This window comes from Narcine bancroftii, chromosome 8 (genome assembly GCF_036971445.1).
Source record: "Narcine bancroftii isolate sNarBan1 chromosome 8, sNarBan1.hap1, whole genome shotgun sequence".
Classification (NCBI taxonomy): Eukaryota; Metazoa; Chordata; class Chondrichthyes; order Torpediniformes; family Narcinidae; genus Narcine; species Narcine bancroftii.
In genome coordinates this window covers 149632482-149653338 of record NC_091476.1, presented here as the reverse complement: position 1 = coordinate 149653338, position 20857 = coordinate 149632482, and the positions used below count along the sequence as shown (strand labels likewise).

Genomic DNA, 20857 nt, shown 5'->3' with positions numbered 1-20857 from the left:
GGATCTGGCAAATGGAATAAAATGTTATTAAGTGTGAGACCATCCATTTTATTATGTAGTGTGGTTGAAATGATGAAAAAATTACAGCATGCTGTTGTGCAGAGTGAACTGGGAGCATTTGTACATGAATTACAAAATCTAGCTGGGCAGGTGCAGCAAGTAATTAAGGAAACAACTTGGATGTTGTCCTGCATTACTATAGGGATTAAATTACAGACCAGGGAAGTTACACGGCAACTATACACGGTACTGGTGAGGCAGCATCTGGAAGCAGTTCTAATCTCCTTACTTGTAAAAAGATATACAGCATTGGCTTCGCAAGTCGTGCAGACGAGGTTCACCAGGTTGAGTCCAGAAATGAAAACATTATCTTATGAGAAGAGTCCTCAATTATACTCATTAATGCTTAGAAGGATGAGGCTGAGGGTCCTATGGAGACATATAGAAGAAATATATAAGCAGGGAGGTTGCATCCACTGACAGGAGTGACTAGAACATGGAGGTATAGACTCAAGATCCAGGGGAGTAGATTTAAGGCAGAGATGAGGAGGAACTGCTTCCCCCAGAGAAATTTGAATCTGGAATTCTCTGCCCAATGAAGTATTAGAGGCTACCTTGGTCGATGTATTTAAGACAGAGATAGACTTTTGAAGAATAGGGAAATTAGGGTCAGAGAGGTAAGTGGAGCTACAGTCAGATCAGCCATATTTTATGGAACGGAAGAATAGCCTTGATGGCCGACTCCTGCTCCTATTTCTTATGTTCTTAGGACATCAAGGATAACTCGCCTCACCTTGCCCTTCTATGAAACAGTTCTTCTAATGTCCAGCTGAGAATGTAATTGAGTTTTATCCGGCAATCCCAGAATGCATCACTCCCTCACATCGACCTGCATTGGCGGATTGGCGCAAGTTGCACGTGGAGCTGGGCTTGAACCCATTGTGCTGACACAGAGACAAGATTGCTTATAGCTGAGTATGGTTAGCACTGTCCAGAAATGTGCTGCTTCAACAGAAGATTGAAAATATTCATCAGATTTATTTTGTGTCAATGGAGTTTTCAATAATCTAAAGTGCTTTTTTTCTCTCTTTGTTTTTGCAGTATGCAGGCTGGCTGCTGCTGTGGGTGGCTTGGAACACATTCATCATCTGCTTTTATCTAGAAGTTGGCCAATTGTCACAGGTAATTATCAACCTTATGTTCCAAAAAGATGATTCTTACAGTGTAGTTAATCATACTATGCAATCCAAAACTCATTTACCAGACTCTATCTTTCTCAGGTTTTCGAGGATAAAGATAGCATTTTGCTGAATGAAAGTGAAAAAGCTTTTATCTTTTGATGTTTTATGTGGCTCCAATTCTGCTGTGAAGAGGGGGAAAGAAAATGGGAGAGAAATTAGTTTTGAGTCCTGACTGTGGAAAGGACTAGGTCTTTGAGTGATGGAGGGTTTAGACGCAGGGGTTCTGATTACCATGAAATTGTCAAGAGTTGGGAGTAAAGTGGAGAATTCCCTGGAGCAAAGGTCCTCAGAGGTCAACCTACATAAGATGCAGAGAGGATCACAGGGGTCTCCCTCCACCCTCTGCCTTGTGACCCCCCCCCCCCCCCCCATCGACATGATCTACTGGGATCGTTGTCTGAAGAGGGCGCACAAAATCATTGAGGACCCCTTCCACCCTGCACACAGCATCTTTTCAGCTGCTCCCATCGGGTAAGGCGTATAGGAGGATCAGAGCCAGCACCACCAAGCTGAGGAACAGCTTATTCCCACGGGCAGTGAGAATGGTGAACGACCAAAGGAACTGCTCACATTAACCATCCGAGACTTTCATATTCAGGAAGCAATATTTATTTATTTACTTACTTATTGTATCGATGAATACTTGTTCTGCATATGTATTCTTTGTCTGTATGTGTGTTAGTCAGGTTGTATGTCTCTTTTTTGTACCAAGGATTGGAGACCATTGATTCATCGGCTTGCACTTGTACAAGTAGATGACAATAACCTTGACTTTACTTGGTGTAGGTGTTCTTTGATGAAGGGCTCAGATCCGAAACATTAGTTATGTATCTTTACCTCCTATAGACACTGTGGGACCTGCTGAGTTCTTCCTACAATCACAGTCTCTGAAGTCTTTCATGGTTCACTTGTATTTAAATCAATTTTTAAATATGTTATTGGAAATTGATTGTGTAAGAAGAGGAAAGCTGATCCCTCAGATGAGGGAGCACAATCTAAAAGTTAAAGTCCAGATTTTCAAAAGTGAAGTTTGGAATCTCCTCTCCATATAAAGGTTGGTGGGCATTTGGAGTGAAACACAAAAGTATGTAGACACTGTAATTGTTGTTAAAGCACGGAAATCTTGGAGGAACTCATCTGGGCTTGTAGCCTCCATAGGAGGTAAAGATATATTACCGACTTTTTGAACTTGAGCCCTTCCTCAAAGTATGAGTGAAGAAAGACAAGCATCTGAATTAAAGGGTGGAGTAAAAAAGGGGGGAATTGGGAGAGGGGGGGGAAGTACAGGCCAACAGACAAAAGATGTTAGATGGCTATGATAAGAGGAAAGTTGAGAATTGTGAAAGGAAAAGAAGAGAGAGAGACAAAACTGGAGGAAAGGAGATGGGGAAGAATATGGGAATATATGTAGGTTAATTCTGGTAGAAATTGACTTTATTCCCCTTGGTGTTCAGGAAATTGGAAATTGAGGTTGGGTTACGTGGCAACCATGATCTCATTGAATGATACTGAGGTACCAGGGAGTAAATGGTCACCTCTTGTCTTCCTAATCCTAAGGTACTCCTTCACACTTTTGACCATGATCAAGGTTTTGTTCCCTGTCAATACACCTCTTGTGGTTTATGCCAGGATTTGTGTGCTACTGCTCCTGAGAAGAATCTTGGTTGAGGCCTAGGTTCATTTTTCAGTGGGTAGTGCGCTATCTTGTTGTGAGGGGAGACAGAGCTCAGGGAGAAGGTACAGAGTCTCCATGCATTTTTGTTTTCCAGCAAGTATGGGTATTTCAAGAGTGAAGTTATACAGGTTGTAAAAATGACAACCTGAAACAGGTAAAAATCCACCTCAACTGGTTAAAAAAAAATTTAAAAATAAAAGATTGATTGCAATCAACGTAAGTGTGAGATTAGCTTCTTGCCTTGAAGGATGAAGCATTTCTCACTCAAGATCATTTGCCTAACAATTTCATCTGCAGCCCACTGTTTATATGATCTCCAGTTTTCCCTTTGAAGACCGATTACTTTGAAACAGCATGTTTGCATAGCAAAATCAAGCGAGAAACCTCTGCTATCTAATTCACGCTTATAGGCCTGATTGCATTTGGTCTTAAAATGTCAAATAGCTATCAAGGTTCATACAGACAAAATGAGAAGATTGAAAGGTTACCTGGAGTAATTTCAGGAAGAAGAAATGTATCAAGCAGAGCACAACGTGACCAATATAGTTAACTATAACCATAGGCGAATATAGTTTACTCAAGGTTATTGGAAGGAAGAAGCATTAGGGAAAGAAGGAACAGAAATATGTTGCAATAATAAACAAAATATTGCAAAGTTTTGACTGCTGCAGTGTCAGAGGTGGCCAATTTAAGACAAGTAATTATGGTGGGACAACCAATAAAGCAATCTGAAGCCACGGTTGGGGTGGAACAAGAGTATATCAATTTGTGCACAGCCAAATAACTGCAAACAACAATGTGAAAAATGATCAGAGTTTTGCTTATTGTTTTGTGGGGGATAGATAATGACCAAAATGCTATTATGAGTAGACTGACATGTGGGGAAGATGATATTAATTGGATACTTTAAATATGTGTCCATCACAACAGTGAACAGTTTCATGGGGCATTGCAAACAGCCAAGTTTGGTTAAGGCTATTCAGTAAATCTTGTTACTATACAATGCTCAGCCATGCAGGCTTTTTTTCTTTGGCTTGGCTTCGCGGACGAAGATTTATGGAGGGGGTAAAAAGTCCACGTCAGCTGCAGGCTCGTTTGTGGCTGACAAGTCCGATGCGGGACAGGCAGACACGGTTGCAGCGGTTGCAGGGGAAAATTGGTTGGTTGGGGTTGGGTGTTGGGTTTTTCCTCCTTTGCCTTTGTCAGTGAGGTGGGCTCTGCGGTCTTCTTCAAAGGAGGTTGCCGCCCGCCAAACTGTGAGGCGCCAAGATGCACGGTTTGAGGCGTTATCAGCCCACTGGCGGTGGTCAATGTGGCAGGCACCAAGAGATTTCTTTAGGCAGTCCTTGTACCTTTTCTTTGGTGCACCTCTGTCATGGTGGCCAGTGGAGAGCTCGCCATATAACACGATCTTGGGAAGGCGATGGTCCTCCATTCCGGAGACGTGACCCATCCAACGCAGCTGGATCTTCAGCAGCGTGGACTTGATGCTGTCGACCTCTGCCATCTCGAGTACTTCGACGTTAGGGATGAAAGCGCTCCAATGGATGTTGAGGATGGAGCGGAGACAACACTGGTGGAAGCGTTCTAGGAGCCGTAGGTGGTGCTGCAAGCTCAACCTTCACTTCAAGCCAAAGCCCAGGAACAATAAAGCCCCCAGAAAGAGGTGGCCATGCAGGCTACAAACAAGGTAAATGATGTAAAACAATGGAATTCTATTGAAAAGCCAACTACACCCATTCCTGGAGGGAAGGTGTTACAGGAATAGAGTCTGTAGAATACTTTGATGGATGTTTTCCTGAAACCTTGAAATACTTTCAATGGAGCAGTCACAGTCAAATGAATAAGAGACCATGAAATTATAAAATGGCATTGAATTAGATAAACATAGAACTAGATAGAAAGGATTATTTTTCTTGACGATTGCTCCGGGAGCTCATTATTTCTAATTCTCAGCTACCCGAGCAATTAATTAAGATTATTGCCATTTATGATTATCAAGGTCCTCACTGACATTCTTTACCCTTATGAGAGAGTCAAAGATTTGATTGTTGTATTTGATGATGGTAGTGTGTTGGGGGAGTTTGTAGACTTTCAACTTTAGATTAGCTGAATAATTTTTTTAATCTCGTATCTAGTAATATTTATGTGCCTCTTCACTGAAAGATCAGGGAGAAAATTGCATTAATGGGAAAATAGAACTTTACAATTTGGTTCGGACCTGTGATTCATTTTCTGGGTCACTTGAAAAGCCACCATTTTGGCCATTTCCAGTGACTTGAGAATTTTAAATTAAAGTTTTTTAATTTAGACAAGCTACATGGTAACAGGCCATTTTTGGCCCACATGCCAGTGTCCCCCAACTACACCCACTTGATCTACATCCCTTTTTAATTTTTTTATTTTTCACACTATGAACCACACTGACCAAAATACACACAAACATTTCCCTCTTGAATATACACAGTGTCATTTTCTCCCCTTTTCCCCCTCCCTTCCCTCCCTCCTTCACCCCCCCCCCCCCACTCCCCACCCACTCAAAGTTCAACTTGTATGATACATTAAACCCATTAAACAATGTAATCACACAATGAAAATAAACAAGAAATTTGTGTCATCTACTTTTACATACTGGGTCAGTTCATTTCGTCGTCTTCTCCTCCTGTCATTTTAGGTGGTGGAGGTCCGCGGTAGGACTTCTCTGTTGTGTTCCATGTACGGTTCCTAAATTTGTTCAAATACTGTGATGTTATTTCTTAAATTATATGTTATTTTTTCCAATGGAATACATTTATTCATTTCCATTTACCATTGCTGTATTCTCAGGCTATCTTCTAATTTCCAGGTTGACATAATACATTTTTTTGCTACAGCTAAGGCTATCATAATAAATCTTTTTTGTGTTCCATCCAAATCGAGTCCAAGTTCTTTACTTCTTGTATTACTTAGAAGAAAGATCTCTGGATTTTTTGGTATGTTGCTTTTTGTGATTTTATTTAATACCTGGTTTAGATCTTCCCAAAACTTTTCCACTTTTTCACATGCCCAAATTGCATGTACTGTTGTTCCCGTTTCCTTCTTACAGCGAAAACATCTATCTGATACTGTTGGGTCCCATTTATTTAACTTTTGGGGTGTGGTGTATAGCCTGTGTAATCAATTATATTGTATCATGTGTAACCTCGTATTTATTGTATTTCTCATAGTTCTGGAGCATAGCTTTTCCCATGTTTCATTCTTTATCTTTATGTTTAGATCTTGTTCCCATATTTGTTTTGGCTTACAGCTTATTTCCTCATTCTCTTTCTCTTGCAGTTCTATTGATGTACATGTTTGTTATAAATATTTTAAATATCATTGTGCCTGTAATCACATATTCAAAATTGCTTCCTTCTGGTAACCTCAGCCTGCTTCCCAATTTGTCCTTCAAATAGGTTTTCAGTTGGTGGTATGCAAACATTGTACCGTGAGTTATACCATATTTGCACTTCATTTGTTCAAAAGATAATAATTTATTTCCTGAAAAACAATTTTCTATTCTTTTGATCCCTTTTCTCTCCCATTCTCTAAAGGAAAGGTTATCTATTGTGAAAGGGATTAGTTGATTTTGCATCAATATTAATTTTGGTAGTTGATAATGTGTTTTATTCCTTTCTACGTGAATCTTCTTCCAATGTTGAGCAGATGGTGCAGTACTGGTGAATTCCTATGTTGCACCAGCTTTTCATCCCACTTATATAGTATATGTTTAGGTACCTTCTCCCCTATTTTACATAGCTCTAATCTGGTCCAATCTGGTTTTTCCCTTGAATGATAAAAATCTGATAGGTATCTTAATTGTGCTGCTCTATAATAATTCTTAAAGTTTGGTAGCTGTAAGCCCCCTTGTTTGTACCATTCTGTTAATTTATCTAGCGCTATCCTCGGTTTCCCCCTTTCCATAAGAATTTCCTTATTATTTTCTTTAGCTCCTTGAAGAATTTCTCTGTTAGGTGAATTGGTAACGATTGGAATAGGTATTGTATCCTTGGGAAGATATTCATTTTAATGCTATTTACCCTTCCTATCAGTGTTAATGGTAAGTCTTTCCAATGTTCTAAGTCGTCTTGTAATTTCTTCATTAATGGCTGATAATTTAGTTTGTATAGATGGCCGAGATTATTATCTAGTTGAATACCTAGGTATCGGATTGCTTGTGTTTGCCATCTAAATGGTGATTCTTTCTTAAACTTTGTGAAATCCGCATTATTCATTGGCATTGCTTCACTTTTATTTGCGTTAATCTTGTACCCCGATACTTCTCCATATTCCTTCAATATCTTATGTAATTCTTTTATTGATATTTCTGGTTCTGTTAAATATACTACGACATCATCTGCAAATAGACTGATTTTATATTCCTTCCCTTTTATTTTTATCCCTCTTATTTTATTTTCTGTTCTTATCAGTTCTGCCAGTGGTTCTATATCTAACGCGAACAGTGAGGGAGATAGTGGACATCCCTGCCTAGTTGACCTGCTTAATTTAAATTGGTTTGATATATATCCATTTACTATCACCTTAGCCAATGGTCCCTTATATAATGCTTTAACCCAATTAATATATTTCTCTGGTAGGTTGAACCTCTGTAGTACTTTGAATAAATAATTCCATTCTACTCTGTCAAAGGCTTTCTCTGCGTCTAAGGCAACTGCCACTGTTGGCGTCTTGTTTCCTTGTACTGCATGGATTAAGTTGATGAACTTACAGATATTGTCTGTTGTTCGTCTTTTCTTAATAAATCCAGTTTGATCTAGTTTTACTATTTTTGGTACACAGACGGCCAATCTGTTTGCTAATAGTTTAGCGATTATCTTATAATCTGTGTTAAGTAGAGATATTGGTCTATACGATTGATCTACATCCCTGGTATATTTTTGAACAGTGGGAGGAAACCAGAGCCCCCCGGGAAAATCCACACAGTCATGGGGAGAACGTGCACACTCCTTACAGACAGTGCAGGATTTGAACTCAGACCCTATCACTGGTGCTGTAAAGGTGTTGCGCTATCTGCTATGCCATCCGTGCCACTCACATTTCCTGGAACATATTTGAGGCACTATTTGAGAGTAATTGAGAATCAACCACATTGATGGCCACTGGAGACACATTCCAGTCAGTCTGGACAAGGGAAAGATTTAAATTCACTTTCTTTGCATTGTTGGCATAAAGCTTGACATAAATTGGTTAGCACAATTGAGACCACACCTAGTATTTGAATATATCACAGGATCTAATTTGGTCCTTGATTTGTTGAGATCATCAATACAGGTTTATTGTCCTTTTCTCAAGATGGCGCATCTACTAGCTCATAGTGTCTGATGTGTCTGAGTCAGGCAGTTGTGGCTTCAGGTCCCACTACAGAGACTTGAGGGCATCAACCATGCTAACGCACCATGCGTTAGTCAGGGAGCACTGTTGCATTTCAGAATAAGTGATTAACCAAAGTTCCACCTTCATCCCTGAAAGAACTTTAAAGAACCCATCTTACTGTTTTGAAGTATGGCAGGAAGCTCTTGGATAATGTGAATGCAAGTCTTTTTGCCAGGGTCGATGAATATAGAACTATCGGGCATAGGTTGAATGTAGAAATAAGAGAGATTTAAGAGGGATCTGAGTGGCAATGTTTTCATTCAGAGAGGGGTCCATATCTGGAATAAGCTCAGGGAGATGGGACGAGCCCTGAATGCCAGCTTGGTTGGTATGGATGGGTTGGGCCAAATGCCTGTTCCATGTTGTGTGGCACCAAAAAACTTGGATACCAGATGAGATTCTATTTATTTTCATGTAATAAAACAGAAATGTAATGTTAAACAAAATTGCCTTTAATCTGCCATAAGACATAAAAAGATTTGTTCCATTAGCATTGCCTGGTACCCCCCTTACAGTCAGAGAAAGAGAAGGTAAAAAGAGTTGATACAATGATGATGTTCAAAGGAAACATGGACAGATATCTGGATAAGAAGGGTTAGAAGCATGTGGACTAAATGGATAAAGCCCAGAATGCCAGTTTGATGAAGGCTCTTATATGTAGCATGTTGAATGACTCAAAGACTTGTTAACTCAAGCCAAGGCTTTTATTAACCAACGACTGGAGCGTCCTGTTGATCGACCTGTCCAGACTGACCTGGGTCTGGAGCAGCCCTTTATGACCTGCCAGTAGGCATGGCCACAGCTCTCAGCCAATCTCAGTCTATGTAAATATAGACAAATATATACATGGGTGATAGTATCCCATACTATCACAATGTATCACGCAACCATCATCCTAAAACAAATTACTTGTAGCTAACACTGCTACTAATCCTACCCTGCCTTACACTGATTGGCTACTGTGTTCCAGTATTGTTGAAGGGACCGCACTTCAGATACATCTTAGGCTGCTGGCTTCCTGCAGAAGGTCCTGCCTGTAACCATCTCAGGAGCATCCATAAAAGTTGGACATTCCCCTGAAAACTTGGATTCCACTATAAGAGCTGAATATCAGATCAGTGAATTTAAGATTGTCTGTCCTCCTGGCCAGAGCAGTTGAATGAAGATAAAATTGACAGGCAGGTTAATGGGTGAAATTATTTGAATAGAGTGGCATGTTAAAGGAGGAACATAAAAATTGTTATATTTTAAAATAGATGCTCATTTAAGATGAGAAACGCCAACTCCAAAGGGATGATTAAATGAGAAAGAAGTGTTTCCAAATTGAGTAACAGTTCCTGCTCCGTATCTGATCAGGATGAAAACAAATATTATGAGACATTTGGAAATCTGAGTGTCCAGAAGGTCAGAAGGCTAAAGAAAGAGACAGTCCTCACAGGCACTGATCTCCCAACCTTTGAACACATCGTTGTGATGTGCTGCCTCAAGAAATCAGCCAAGACCTCAAAGGACCCCCATTACCCTCGTAACAAAGGACCCCCATTACCCTCGTAACAAAGGACCCCCATTACCCTCGTAACAAAGGACCCCCATTACCCTCGTAACAAAGGACCCCCATTACCCTCGTAACAAAGGACCCCCATTACCCTCGTAACAAAGGACCCCCATTACCCTCGTAACAAAGGACCCCCATTACCCTCGTAACAAAGGACCCCCATTACCCTCGTAACAAAGGACCCCCATTACCCTCGTAACAAAGGACCCCCATTACCCTCGTAACAAAGGACCCCCATTACCCTCGTAACAAAGGACCCCCATTACCCTCGTAACAAAGGACCCCCATTACCCTCGTAACAAAGGACCCCCATTACCCTCGTAACAAAGGACCCCCATTACCCTCGTAACAAACTCTTCTTACTCCTCCTTTTGAACAGAACCTGAGTTCCAGCACATCCAGGTTCAAGAACAGTTCTTTCTAACAACAGTTAGGCTCCTGAACTTCCCTAACCAGAACACGATACCAGAACCACCATAGATCCATCAGCATTGTTATAAACATCACATTATTTTGCGCTAAATAATGTGATAAAAATCATTGATTTTTTTTTTTGTTTTTCTCTTGTGTGGTAATTTAATTTGTATGATTTCACTACTGCCTTCAGTAAAGAGGTATAGGTGCCACAAGTAAATCACAAAAATCTGTAGATCTGTAAAAACACAAAACGCTGGAGAAACTCAGCTGGTCAAACAGTGTCCTTTATGTAGCAAAGGTAAAAATACATAATCAACATTTTGGGCTTGAGCCCTTTCTCAAGGGATGAGAATGTCAGCAGGTGTCCGAATAAAAAGATGGGGTCGGGTTGGCAAAAGTAGGGGATGAGAGGTGGAGAAGGGAGGGAGGCGAATCACCTCTGCATGACATGGCTGATGTAGTGATGCCAATGACCATTTTAATCATGGCCCTGTACCTGCTACAAATTGGATTCATCTTGGACGCTGATGAGAGCTTTCAGGTTGATAAAGCATTGCCCCGGACAAAGTGAGGGTCTGGAGGATCAAGTGGATGAGACAGGGAGGGAGGGATGGTAGCCACAAGGACTTCATGTCTGTGACAGGAGAGGATATCTGAGATCCAGGGGGCAAAGGAAATTCAGTGATCAGGTCAATAGGGTATAGCTATTTGGAGTATTCATGGATAAGATTATTAGGTTGAGATTCCCAAAGGGTGTTATGGGTAGGGAATGGGGAGGGGGGTGTTGTCTGGGTAAAAAGGAGGCATGGAAGTTGAGCTTCAGTCCAATTCTGCATTGTGAAGACTTAGTTGTCCTGGAGTTATCCAGTGTCATCACTCTTGAGACCAATAGATTGTAATTTCTCCCCACAGTGCTCCAAAGTTTGTTGTGTTCCTTCTGGTGCTCCTGTGGGAATTGTTTCAGGCCTCCAAGGGTGCACTGCTGAAGGGCTGTGTTTCTGTGCACCAAAGCGGCTGGTCAAATTTTGGTGCTGGCACAATTTGACCTGTCAACATTTGCAGTCTTCCTGCAATGAAATACAAGGTCTGCAGGCGCTGTGATTATAGTAATAGCACTGAAGAGCTGGAGAAACTCAGCAGGTCTCCCCAAATCTCAGTCTTGCTGCAGTCCAGAAAAATTGCACTGGAAAAGGAATAACATGATGTGCCGGAGTTGTGTTTCATTTCGTTTTAGATGCTTGTATTCTACTTCCTTTCACGCCACATCTAAACGTTCGACTTGCTAATGTAACTTTAAAAAGAGTGTGAGAAATATATTAGAAAATATGGCAACATAAAGTGAAGGAGGACAAAGTATCAAGAATATTGCAAAATATTACTGCCAAGTCATGGCCAATGAGTGATAACTGAACGTCGTTGGAGGCTGACCTCAAAATTAGGAGATATTTGGAGGGGGGGGGGGGAAGGGCATTTCTGCATGTGAGGAATTGAAAAACTATGTGTGTAAAATGAAAGAAAGTCAGAAATAAATTTAGTGAGGAAGGTACACCAGAAATGTGGTGCAACAAGAAGGAAGGTGGAAGAGGTAAATCTGGTACCAGTGTGAGTTGAGGAAAAAAGGGGAAGAGGTCTTTTAGAGAGTAAATACTGATGTACATCAGTTGGACTGGCGTCTGTTTTCGTTGCCATATGCAACGCAGGAACTTGCTAATTTACTGAGCTGGAGGTGCACAAAACGTCATTCAGTATGTACCTGGTGTAACATGTAGAAGTCAGGGCAAGGATGAGCTTCAGTGGAGTGAATAATATGTTTTTGTCCTTGTTCTTGTCCTTGCCAGTGAACACAAAGAATTAATAAGTAAAGACAGAGAATGCAAGGGGACTCGTCACAGCACAGAGCATGAGGAGGGATTGGGAAGCAATGGGACAAAGACTGTCACTGACAACCAAGGGAGTTGGCAGAGGAGGAGACATCAGGCCATGATCGTGTGCTCACACTATTCTAATGATGTATCAAGCTCATGAGGAGTGCCTTATGGGAAATTGGACAGGGCAGTGGTTGGTACTTTATATTTTAAACATCCCTTTCCCACCTCAGCTCCTGTCAGGAAAGGGATACAGGAGGATCAGAGCCAGCACCACCAGGCTGAGAGACAGCCTCTTCCCACAGACAGTGAGAATGCTAAGCAATCAAAGGAACTGCTCACACTAACCATCCGAGGCTCTTGTATTTATGAAACAATATTTATTTAATTTTTTGTAGATATGAATAGTTGTCCTGCATATGTACTTGTGTTATGTCTGCTTGTGTGTCCGTGTATTTTGCACCAACCGGACAATGCTGTATCGTCGTGTTGTATTTCTGCAATTGGAGACATTCCCTGTTAAAAACATTACACTAGCCTGACTGTTTTCCTTCACTATGTTTTCCTTCATGTTAATGGGTGTTGATGAAAAAATTGCACATTTTATGCACTCGGTCCCTATTTAGATATTTCTGTGCAATTTCCCTCCCTGTTCCTAAAATCCATTGTGGGTGGAAAATCCAGAGTAAGGGGCCCCAAAATCAACTGAAAGCAAAGCATTTGTGCAATGAACTACAGAAATGGCTTCTCCTACAAATAGCAAAGACCTTGCGTCAACGGTAGACTGAAGACACCGGGCATCCATTTCAATCCTGACGTTTGATCAGCAATGAAGGAAGAGTGTGGAGAAAGAATTAATGAGTGAAATAGGTTAATCAGCCACTTCTGATCCTCCCTCATTATTCATATTGGTAAACCTTGTAATGGCTGATAATACTCTTGTCAAATGCTCACCAGTGTTTAATCTGTATGCTACTGCCAAAATATTTGTACCAACTACAAAAGGAGACTATTCCTCCAAATTCATTGCTCTGAGAACATTTTAATTGATTTAAAATTAGCAACTAACTCGCATCTGTTTTGCTGCTTTTTCTTTAATGTTTTATTTCCAATTAACAACTTTTGTTTGTTGGTCTTGAGTCCTTCCCCCTCCCATTCTTCCCCATTCTCTCTCATTCTTAGACTCCTGCCTGTTTTTTGCTTGTACCTTGAAGAAGGGCTTTGGCACAAAACAACGGTTTTGTATTCTGTGTGTTTTTATTTCCTTAGTTGGCAGAATGAGTTTTATCCCATTCTCCCCTCTAATCTGTTTATCCCTCCCATCCAGCTCATGTTTGCATTAATCTCTGCATTTCAAGGAGACCGACAAATTGTACATGAACCTATAGTGCTTCTCCTGTGCTCTACTTCAGTAGTCCCAAGGTACTTCAGCATGCTGTGGCATCAGGTATGAATTAAATTATGCAAGGTGCTGTTTCCTCCATTTGAAGTGTTCTTTAAGCCTAGCCTTCGACACTTCCACTAATATCTGTGTCTAATTCCTCCGTCATTAATGGAGACAGCTCAAGATTATTTTTATTATCATGTAATAAAACAGAAAATATTATGTAACATGAAATTTCCTTTCATCTACTGTAAGGCTAACAAAGATTTGCCATCAGCAGAAATTGCCCAGCACCATTATAGCCAGAGAAAGAGAAGCAGAAGAGAGATACTGAATGCTCATGGCTTTGCCTCCAGTGCTTCTGCTGTCTCGTCAGCTCAAGCGACTGGAACAAGTCAGAGGATGGATAGCCTCGAATGATTGGGACAGTTCCTGACTTCCCACAGTCTCTCTGCTAATTGCCACACTCCAGTCAGTGGTCTGATGGATAATTTTGTACTTGCCCTGGTGGATGCAGGTATATTATTTCTCAAAGCTCAATACTGGTAAGGACAACACTAATATTCGCTCCCTCCACTACAGTGAGGGATTTACCACTCAACTCACTTCTCAGAGTACCTGCCAAAGACACCAGCTCTGCTGCTTGGAAAGACAAGGGCACCTGGCACAGGAAAAGAGCATTTTTTCCATGTTCCCCTCCAAACCATACACTCAGAAACAGATATCTATTGCTATATAGTTCTGGGGACAGCTTTGCCACATTGACTGCAGCAAATCAAGAAGGTGGCTCATCTGGAGTCAGTTGTGGAGTTCCCAGAAATAATATAAGATTATCTGAAGGGATAATTCTCAGGAAACCCAGTCTGATGTGAATCAGGGGAGAATAAATTAATTTGCATCAAGAATATTTGAGCAGCTGTTCCTGAATAGAGGCCACACGGGTGAAGGTGAAGAACAGAAATGGTGTGACTACATGATGGGGTTGTATTATTGACAGCCCATTAGAGAGAATTGGAGAAGCAGATCTGTTGAGAGATAGCAGACCAATGTAAGAAACAAAAAGTTATGATGGTAGATTTTAGCTTTCGACATATTGACTGGAACTCCCACACTGAAAGAGGGCTGGATGGCTTAGAGTTTGTCAAATGTGTTCAGGAAAGTTTTCTAAATCAATATATAGAGGTGTCCACAAGAGAGGATGCTGTACTTGATCTCCTATTAGGGAACCAGACAAGTCAGGTGACAGAAGTATGTATAGGTGAACATTTTGAGTCCAATGACCATAATGTCATTAGTTTCAATTTAATTATGGAATAGGACGAGTCTGGTCCTCGAGTTGAGATTCTAAATTGAAGAAAGGCCAATTTTGTGGAAATGAGAAGGATCTAGGAAGAGTGGATTTCTGGCAAGGATGTATTCAGTGAGTGCAGAGTTTGCATGTTCCTGTCAGGATTAAAGGCAATGTTAAAAGGTATAGGGAACCTTGGTTTTCAAGGGATATTAGCAATCTGGTAAAGAGGAAGAGAGAGGTGGATAGCAGATTTAGGCAACAAGGAGCAAATGAGGTACTAGAAGAGTATAGAAAATGTAAGCGAATACTTAAGAAGGAAAGCAGGAAGACAAAGAGAAGACATGAGGTTACTTTGGAAGATGATATGAAGGTAAATCCGAAGGGTTTCTACAAGTATGTTAAGAGCAAAAGGATAGTAAGGGACAAAATTGGTCCCGTAGAAGATCAGGGTGGTTGTCTACGCGTGGAGCCTAATGAGATGGGGGAGATCTTAACATCAATATTTACTTAGGAAACTAGCATGGTATACAAGGAAGGAAGGGAAAGAAGTAGCAGTGGCATAGAACATATAGAGGAGAAGGTGCTTGCTGCCTTACAGCAAATAAAGGTAGATAAATCACCCAGGCCTGACATGATATTCCTTCAGACCTTGAGGGAGACTAGTGGAGAAATTGCAGGGGCCCTGGCAGAAATATTTAAAATGTCCTTAGCCACAGATACCATGCCAGATGATTGCCGGCAGCTCATGTTGCTCTGTTAAAAAGGCTCCAAAAGTAAACCAGGAAATTAAAGGCTGGTGAGCCTGACATACTAGTGAGTAAATTATTGGGGGTATTCTGAGAGTCAGGATATACAAGTATTTGGAGAGTATTTGGACAGCCAAGGACTGATTAAGGATAGTCAACATGGATTTGTGTGTGGTAGGTCATGTTTAACAAATCTTGTTTAGAGGAGGTTACCAAGAAAGTAGATGAAGGAAAGGCTGTGAATGTTGTCTATATGGACTTTAGTAAGGCCTTTGACTAGGTCCCACATGGGAGGTTAGTTCAGAAGGTTCAGACACTAGGTCTCCATGGAGAGGTTGTAAAATGGATTCTCAATTGGCTGAATGGGAGAAGACAGACTGATAGTGGATGATGACTTCTCAAACTGGAGGTCTGTGATTAGTGGTGTGTCTCAGGGATCAGTGCTGGGACCATTGTGGTTTGTTGTCTATAATCAATGATCTGGATGATAATGTGGGAAATTGGATCAACAAGTTTGATGATGACACTAAGATTGGAAGAGTTATGGACAGTGAGGAAGGCTTTCAAAGCTTGGAGAGGGATCTGGACCAACTGTAAAAATGGACCATAAAATGGTAAATGGCATTTAATGCAAACAAATGTGAAGTGTAGTAATTTGGAAGGACAAATCAAGGTATGAGATGCATTGTAAATGGTAGGGTACTTAGAAGTGTGGAGGAACAAAGGGATCTGGGAATTCAGATACATAATTTCCTGGAAGTGGTGTCACAGGTTAACAGGGTTGTAAAGTAAAGAGAGCTTTTGGCATCTTGGCCTTCATATATCAAAGTATTGAATACAGGAATTGAGATGTTTGGGATGCATTGAAAGCTTACTTGAGGGGACAAATTATTAGTTATACAGCTAGAATTTAAAAACAGCATTTGGTTGAGAGTAATGACTTGGAGAAAGAGATAGATAGGTTGGGAAAATAGGTAATGCAAGATGCAATGGAACTTTAAAAAGCTCATTTAACTAGGTTGAAGTTACAATATAATACTTTGCAAACTTATAAATTTGAAAAATTATTACAGAGAACTAAACAATGTTATTATGAGTTGGGTGAATGTGCCCATAATATGTTAGTGTGGCAATTGAAGACTAAACAGGTTTCTTGGACAATAAATGCTATTAGACAGGGTACGACAGGAGATTAATGATGAATTTAGTTTATTTTATGAGAAGTTGTATACTTCTGAAGTTTTGGAAGATAATGTTAAAATTGATGCATTTTTGTCTGATTTAGCTTTACCATCTTTAAAGGATGCAAAGGTTAAAAATTTTGATGGCTTTTTTTATAGTTGTGGAAGTTAGAGGCATTGCAAGCAATGCCTGGTGGGAAATCCCCAGGTGAGGATGGTTTTACTTCAGAATTTTATAAAGAATTTTAGGACTTGTTGTTTCCTTTATTGATGGAGGTTTTGAAACAGACCACTGAGAGCTGTTCTTTTCCAGATTATTTTTCTAAAGCAGCACTGATTACGGTTCTTCCTAAGAAGGATAGAGATCCATTAAATGTAGGGTCTTATTTCCTTATTGAATGTGGACTATAAGATTGTTGCCAAGGTTCTAGCTAATAGATTGGCTAAGTATTTACTGGATTTGATTCATGTAGACCATGCTGGTTTTATTTAAAAACCGGTAATCTGCGGATAACATTGTAAAGTTGATCTCTTTAATTAATAGTTCTCGGGGCAACCTGGCCAACCTATGATAGTTGCTTTCAATTCTGAGAAGCCCCTTGATAGAGTGGAATGTGTTTTTTATGTTTAAAGTACTGGAAATTTTTAAATTAGGGCCACTTTTTATTTGCTGGGCAAAAGCTTTATATAAAAACCCATCACTAGGGTGGTGACAAATGGGCAAGTATCTTCTTCATTTGCATTATCTAGATCAACTAGACAGGGGTGTCCTTTGTCACCAGCTCTATTTGCATTGGTTATTGAGCTGTTTGCACAAATGATTAGACAAGATGGTAATATTAAGGTGAATGCAGATGAGTACAAAATAAATTTATTTGCAGATGACATCTTAATATATTTAACACAACCTATGCAATCGTTGGGGTGTCTTCATACATGATTGGAACAATATGGTGCATTGTGAGGTTATAAGGTTAATTGGGACAAGAGTAAAATAATGCCTTTAGCACGGTAGATTATTCAGCTTGTAAGCAGATTGCAAAATATAGGTGGTCTGATAAAATTAAATACCTGGGAATAATTGTAGATGATAATTATCATCATTTATATGATTTGAATTATTTTCCCCTATTGACTAAAATTAAATATGATTTAAGTCAGTGGAAAGATTTGCCAATAACTTTGATAGGGAGAGTAAATTGTGTTTAAAATGAACATCTTTCCCCATATACAATATCTTTTTCAATCGATTCTGTGTAAAATTCCAAAAAAAAGTTTTTTAAAGATTTGAATGCTTTAGTGAGGACATTTTTGATGAAAGGGTAAATTGGCAAGGGTGTTGTTAGAAAAATTGACTTAGTAGTATGCTTTAGGAGGATTGCAACTTTCACATTTTCAACATTATTATGAAATGACACAACTAAAATTTATTATTAAAATGTTTGAAGTGAATAAACCTTTGGTTTGGTCTAAAATTGAGATGGCTCAGATTAATGAACAAAGAATGGAGCAGTTTATATATAAATGGAACTTTCAGCTTCTGCAAAGTTATAATTCACCAGTGTTGAAACATTTAATGGAGTCATGGTATTAAAAAAAAACATAGGTACTGAATGTAACATTTTAGCCAAAACTCCTTTGTATCAGAATAATTTTTTTCCTTTTCAATGAATAATCAACTTTTGAAACTTTGGGAACAGAGAGGCATTGGATTGGTGGAGGATTGTTATGAAGATGGGTATTTTATCTCATTTCATAGAATGAAGGAATAATATGAGATTTCTTCGAATATGTGCAGATTCGAGCCTTGCTGTTAGATCATTTTGGATGTACATTAAGATTACCCAGACGATCTAGATTTGAAAGTTTACTTACTGAAGGAGGTAAATAGGGATTTATTTCAGAGATGTATGCATTATTTCAGCATAAGATATTTAAGCCGGATGTTTATAAAGTGAGAATTAAGTGGGAAAAGGACTTGTCTGTTTCAATTTCTCAAGATAATGTGAAGATGGTATGACTAAAGTTGTGAATGTAAGATACAGATTAGTTCATTATAATTTTATACATTATCTTTATTTAACTCCTGAGAAATTAAAGAAATATGAATTTATTTCTTCTGATTTGTGTTTTCGATGTGGTAAACAAGTTGGTTCCTTTTTACGTTCAGTATGGTTGTATGAGACAGTGAATTCTTTTTGGAGTAGAATTATGGAATTTTTGTAAGGTTTATTTAAATTTAAATTTTCATTTGATCCGTAGTATTTTTATTGGGTTATATTAAATAACTGAGTGTGGAATTAAAATTAGATAAATTTCAAATTGTGTTTACAAGATTAGCATTGGCTGTGGCGAGAAAATGTTTAGCTATTACTTGGAAAAATGAAACTGAGCTAAGTATCCAGAGATGGCAGATGGAAATGAGGACCTATATTCTATTGGAAAAGATGACATATAATTTATGTAATAATTCTTTATTTGTCAAGCTGTGAAACCTGTATATGAAACATATGGGTTTAAATACATAGTAGTCTTTTTTTCCTCCCTTGTTTGGGTTGCACTAAACATGGCGACTGGTTGATTGTTATATGTGTGGAACTCCTTTCTTCTTTCTTTTGGGGTAGTTAGTGGGGGGTGGGGAGGGGGACTGGGGAGGGGGGGATTGTAATGTTATGGTGAGGTTGTAGAAGACATTGGTGAGGCCAAATTTGGAATATTGTGTGCAGTTCTGATAGCCAAACTACAGAATGGATATCAGTAAGATCGAAAGAGTGCAGAGAAGATTTACCCGGATGTTGCTGGGTCTTTAGGAGTTGAGTTACAGAGAAAGATTAAACATGTTGGTACCTTATTCCTTAGACTGTAGAAGAATGAGGGGAGATTTGATAGAGGTTTACAAAATTATGTGGGAAATAGTGTAAATGTGAGTAGGCTCTTTCCACTTAGAATGGGAGAGATAAATAAGAAAGGATATGGCTTTAGGGTGAAAGGTTTAGGGGGGACATTAGGAGGGAGCTTCTTCACTCAGAGAGTGATGGAGTTTGGAACGATCTGCCATCTAACATGGTAAATGTGGGATCACTGTTTAGTTTTAAGAATAAATTGGATAGATATATGGATGGGAGGGGTCTGGTGGGTTATGGAATTGGTGCAGGTCAGTGAGACTAGAGGAATGGTGTTTCAGCACAAGACTAGATGGGCCAAATGGGCTGTTTTCTATGGTTCTATTGAACTAAAAAATATATAGAAAAGAGAATCCCTGTCTTTACAAAAAGCCAGACTCTTAAACTGGCAATAGTCTTGCCTTCTAGTGAATCTATAACGTCAAAGAACAACTGACAGAGGGAAAAGGTGCTGATCACTGGCAACTTTAAGTAACTTACCAAGAACTCCACTAATCCACTACAGCACTGTAGCAGCCTTTAATTAGCACTTCCCTTGCCTTCCGACATTTACAGAAGTAGAATTTCTGTTTCTGTTCCAAATATTCATTCCATTCGTTCTCTGTTCAATGCTATTCACCTATAATATGGAGCTGTGTGTGCCAAGAATGGGTCCCTGTTGTGAATAAATTACTTTGTGAGAAATAAAATTCAACTTACTCGTAGTGTTAAAGGTTTTTGCTTTTTTTAATATATATTCCTCACTTAAGAAAAGCTATCAGTTTTATTCTTTGTTCTTTTTTTTTAAACTCTAAATTAACAGCACCGCATAAATTCAAGTTCATTTTCATTTATAACACGGTAGAAGATAGAACAATATAGCACAGTACAGGCCCTTTGGCCCTCGATGTTGTGCCGATGTGTAGAAGCCGATTCTGACCATTTAAACCCATGCCTCCCAATAACACCCAAATTAACCTACAATCCTGTACGTTTTGGAAGGTGGGAGGAAATGGGAGCACCTGGAAGAAACCCACACAGGTCATGTGGAGAATGTACAAAGTCTTAACAGACAGATTGGAGCCCGGGTTGCAGGCACTGTAATGGCATTGCACTAGCCACTACGCTAACTGTACCTTTCACCTTATGCTTAAGTTTGTCCACAAGTAACACATTATCTTGTCATGACCCTATTGTTTTAAACATTT

At 39.5% G+C, this 20857-nt stretch overlaps 1 protein-coding gene across 2 annotated transcripts in view; it reads left to right on the top strand.

Moving 5' to 3' along the window:
* The window catches only part of nkain1 (sodium/potassium transporting ATPase interacting 1), a 447090-nt gene that overhangs the window by 318719 nt on the left and 107514 nt on the right, over nucleotides 1-20857 (top strand). For both annotated transcript variants that reach the window (XM_069896123.1, XM_069896122.1), the window contains one exon: nucleotides 1102-1182. In XM_069896123.1, coding sequence (XP_069752224.1) covers nucleotides 1102-1182 — 81 coding nt within the window. The remainder of the gene's footprint in view (nucleotides 1-1101; nucleotides 1183-20857) is intronic.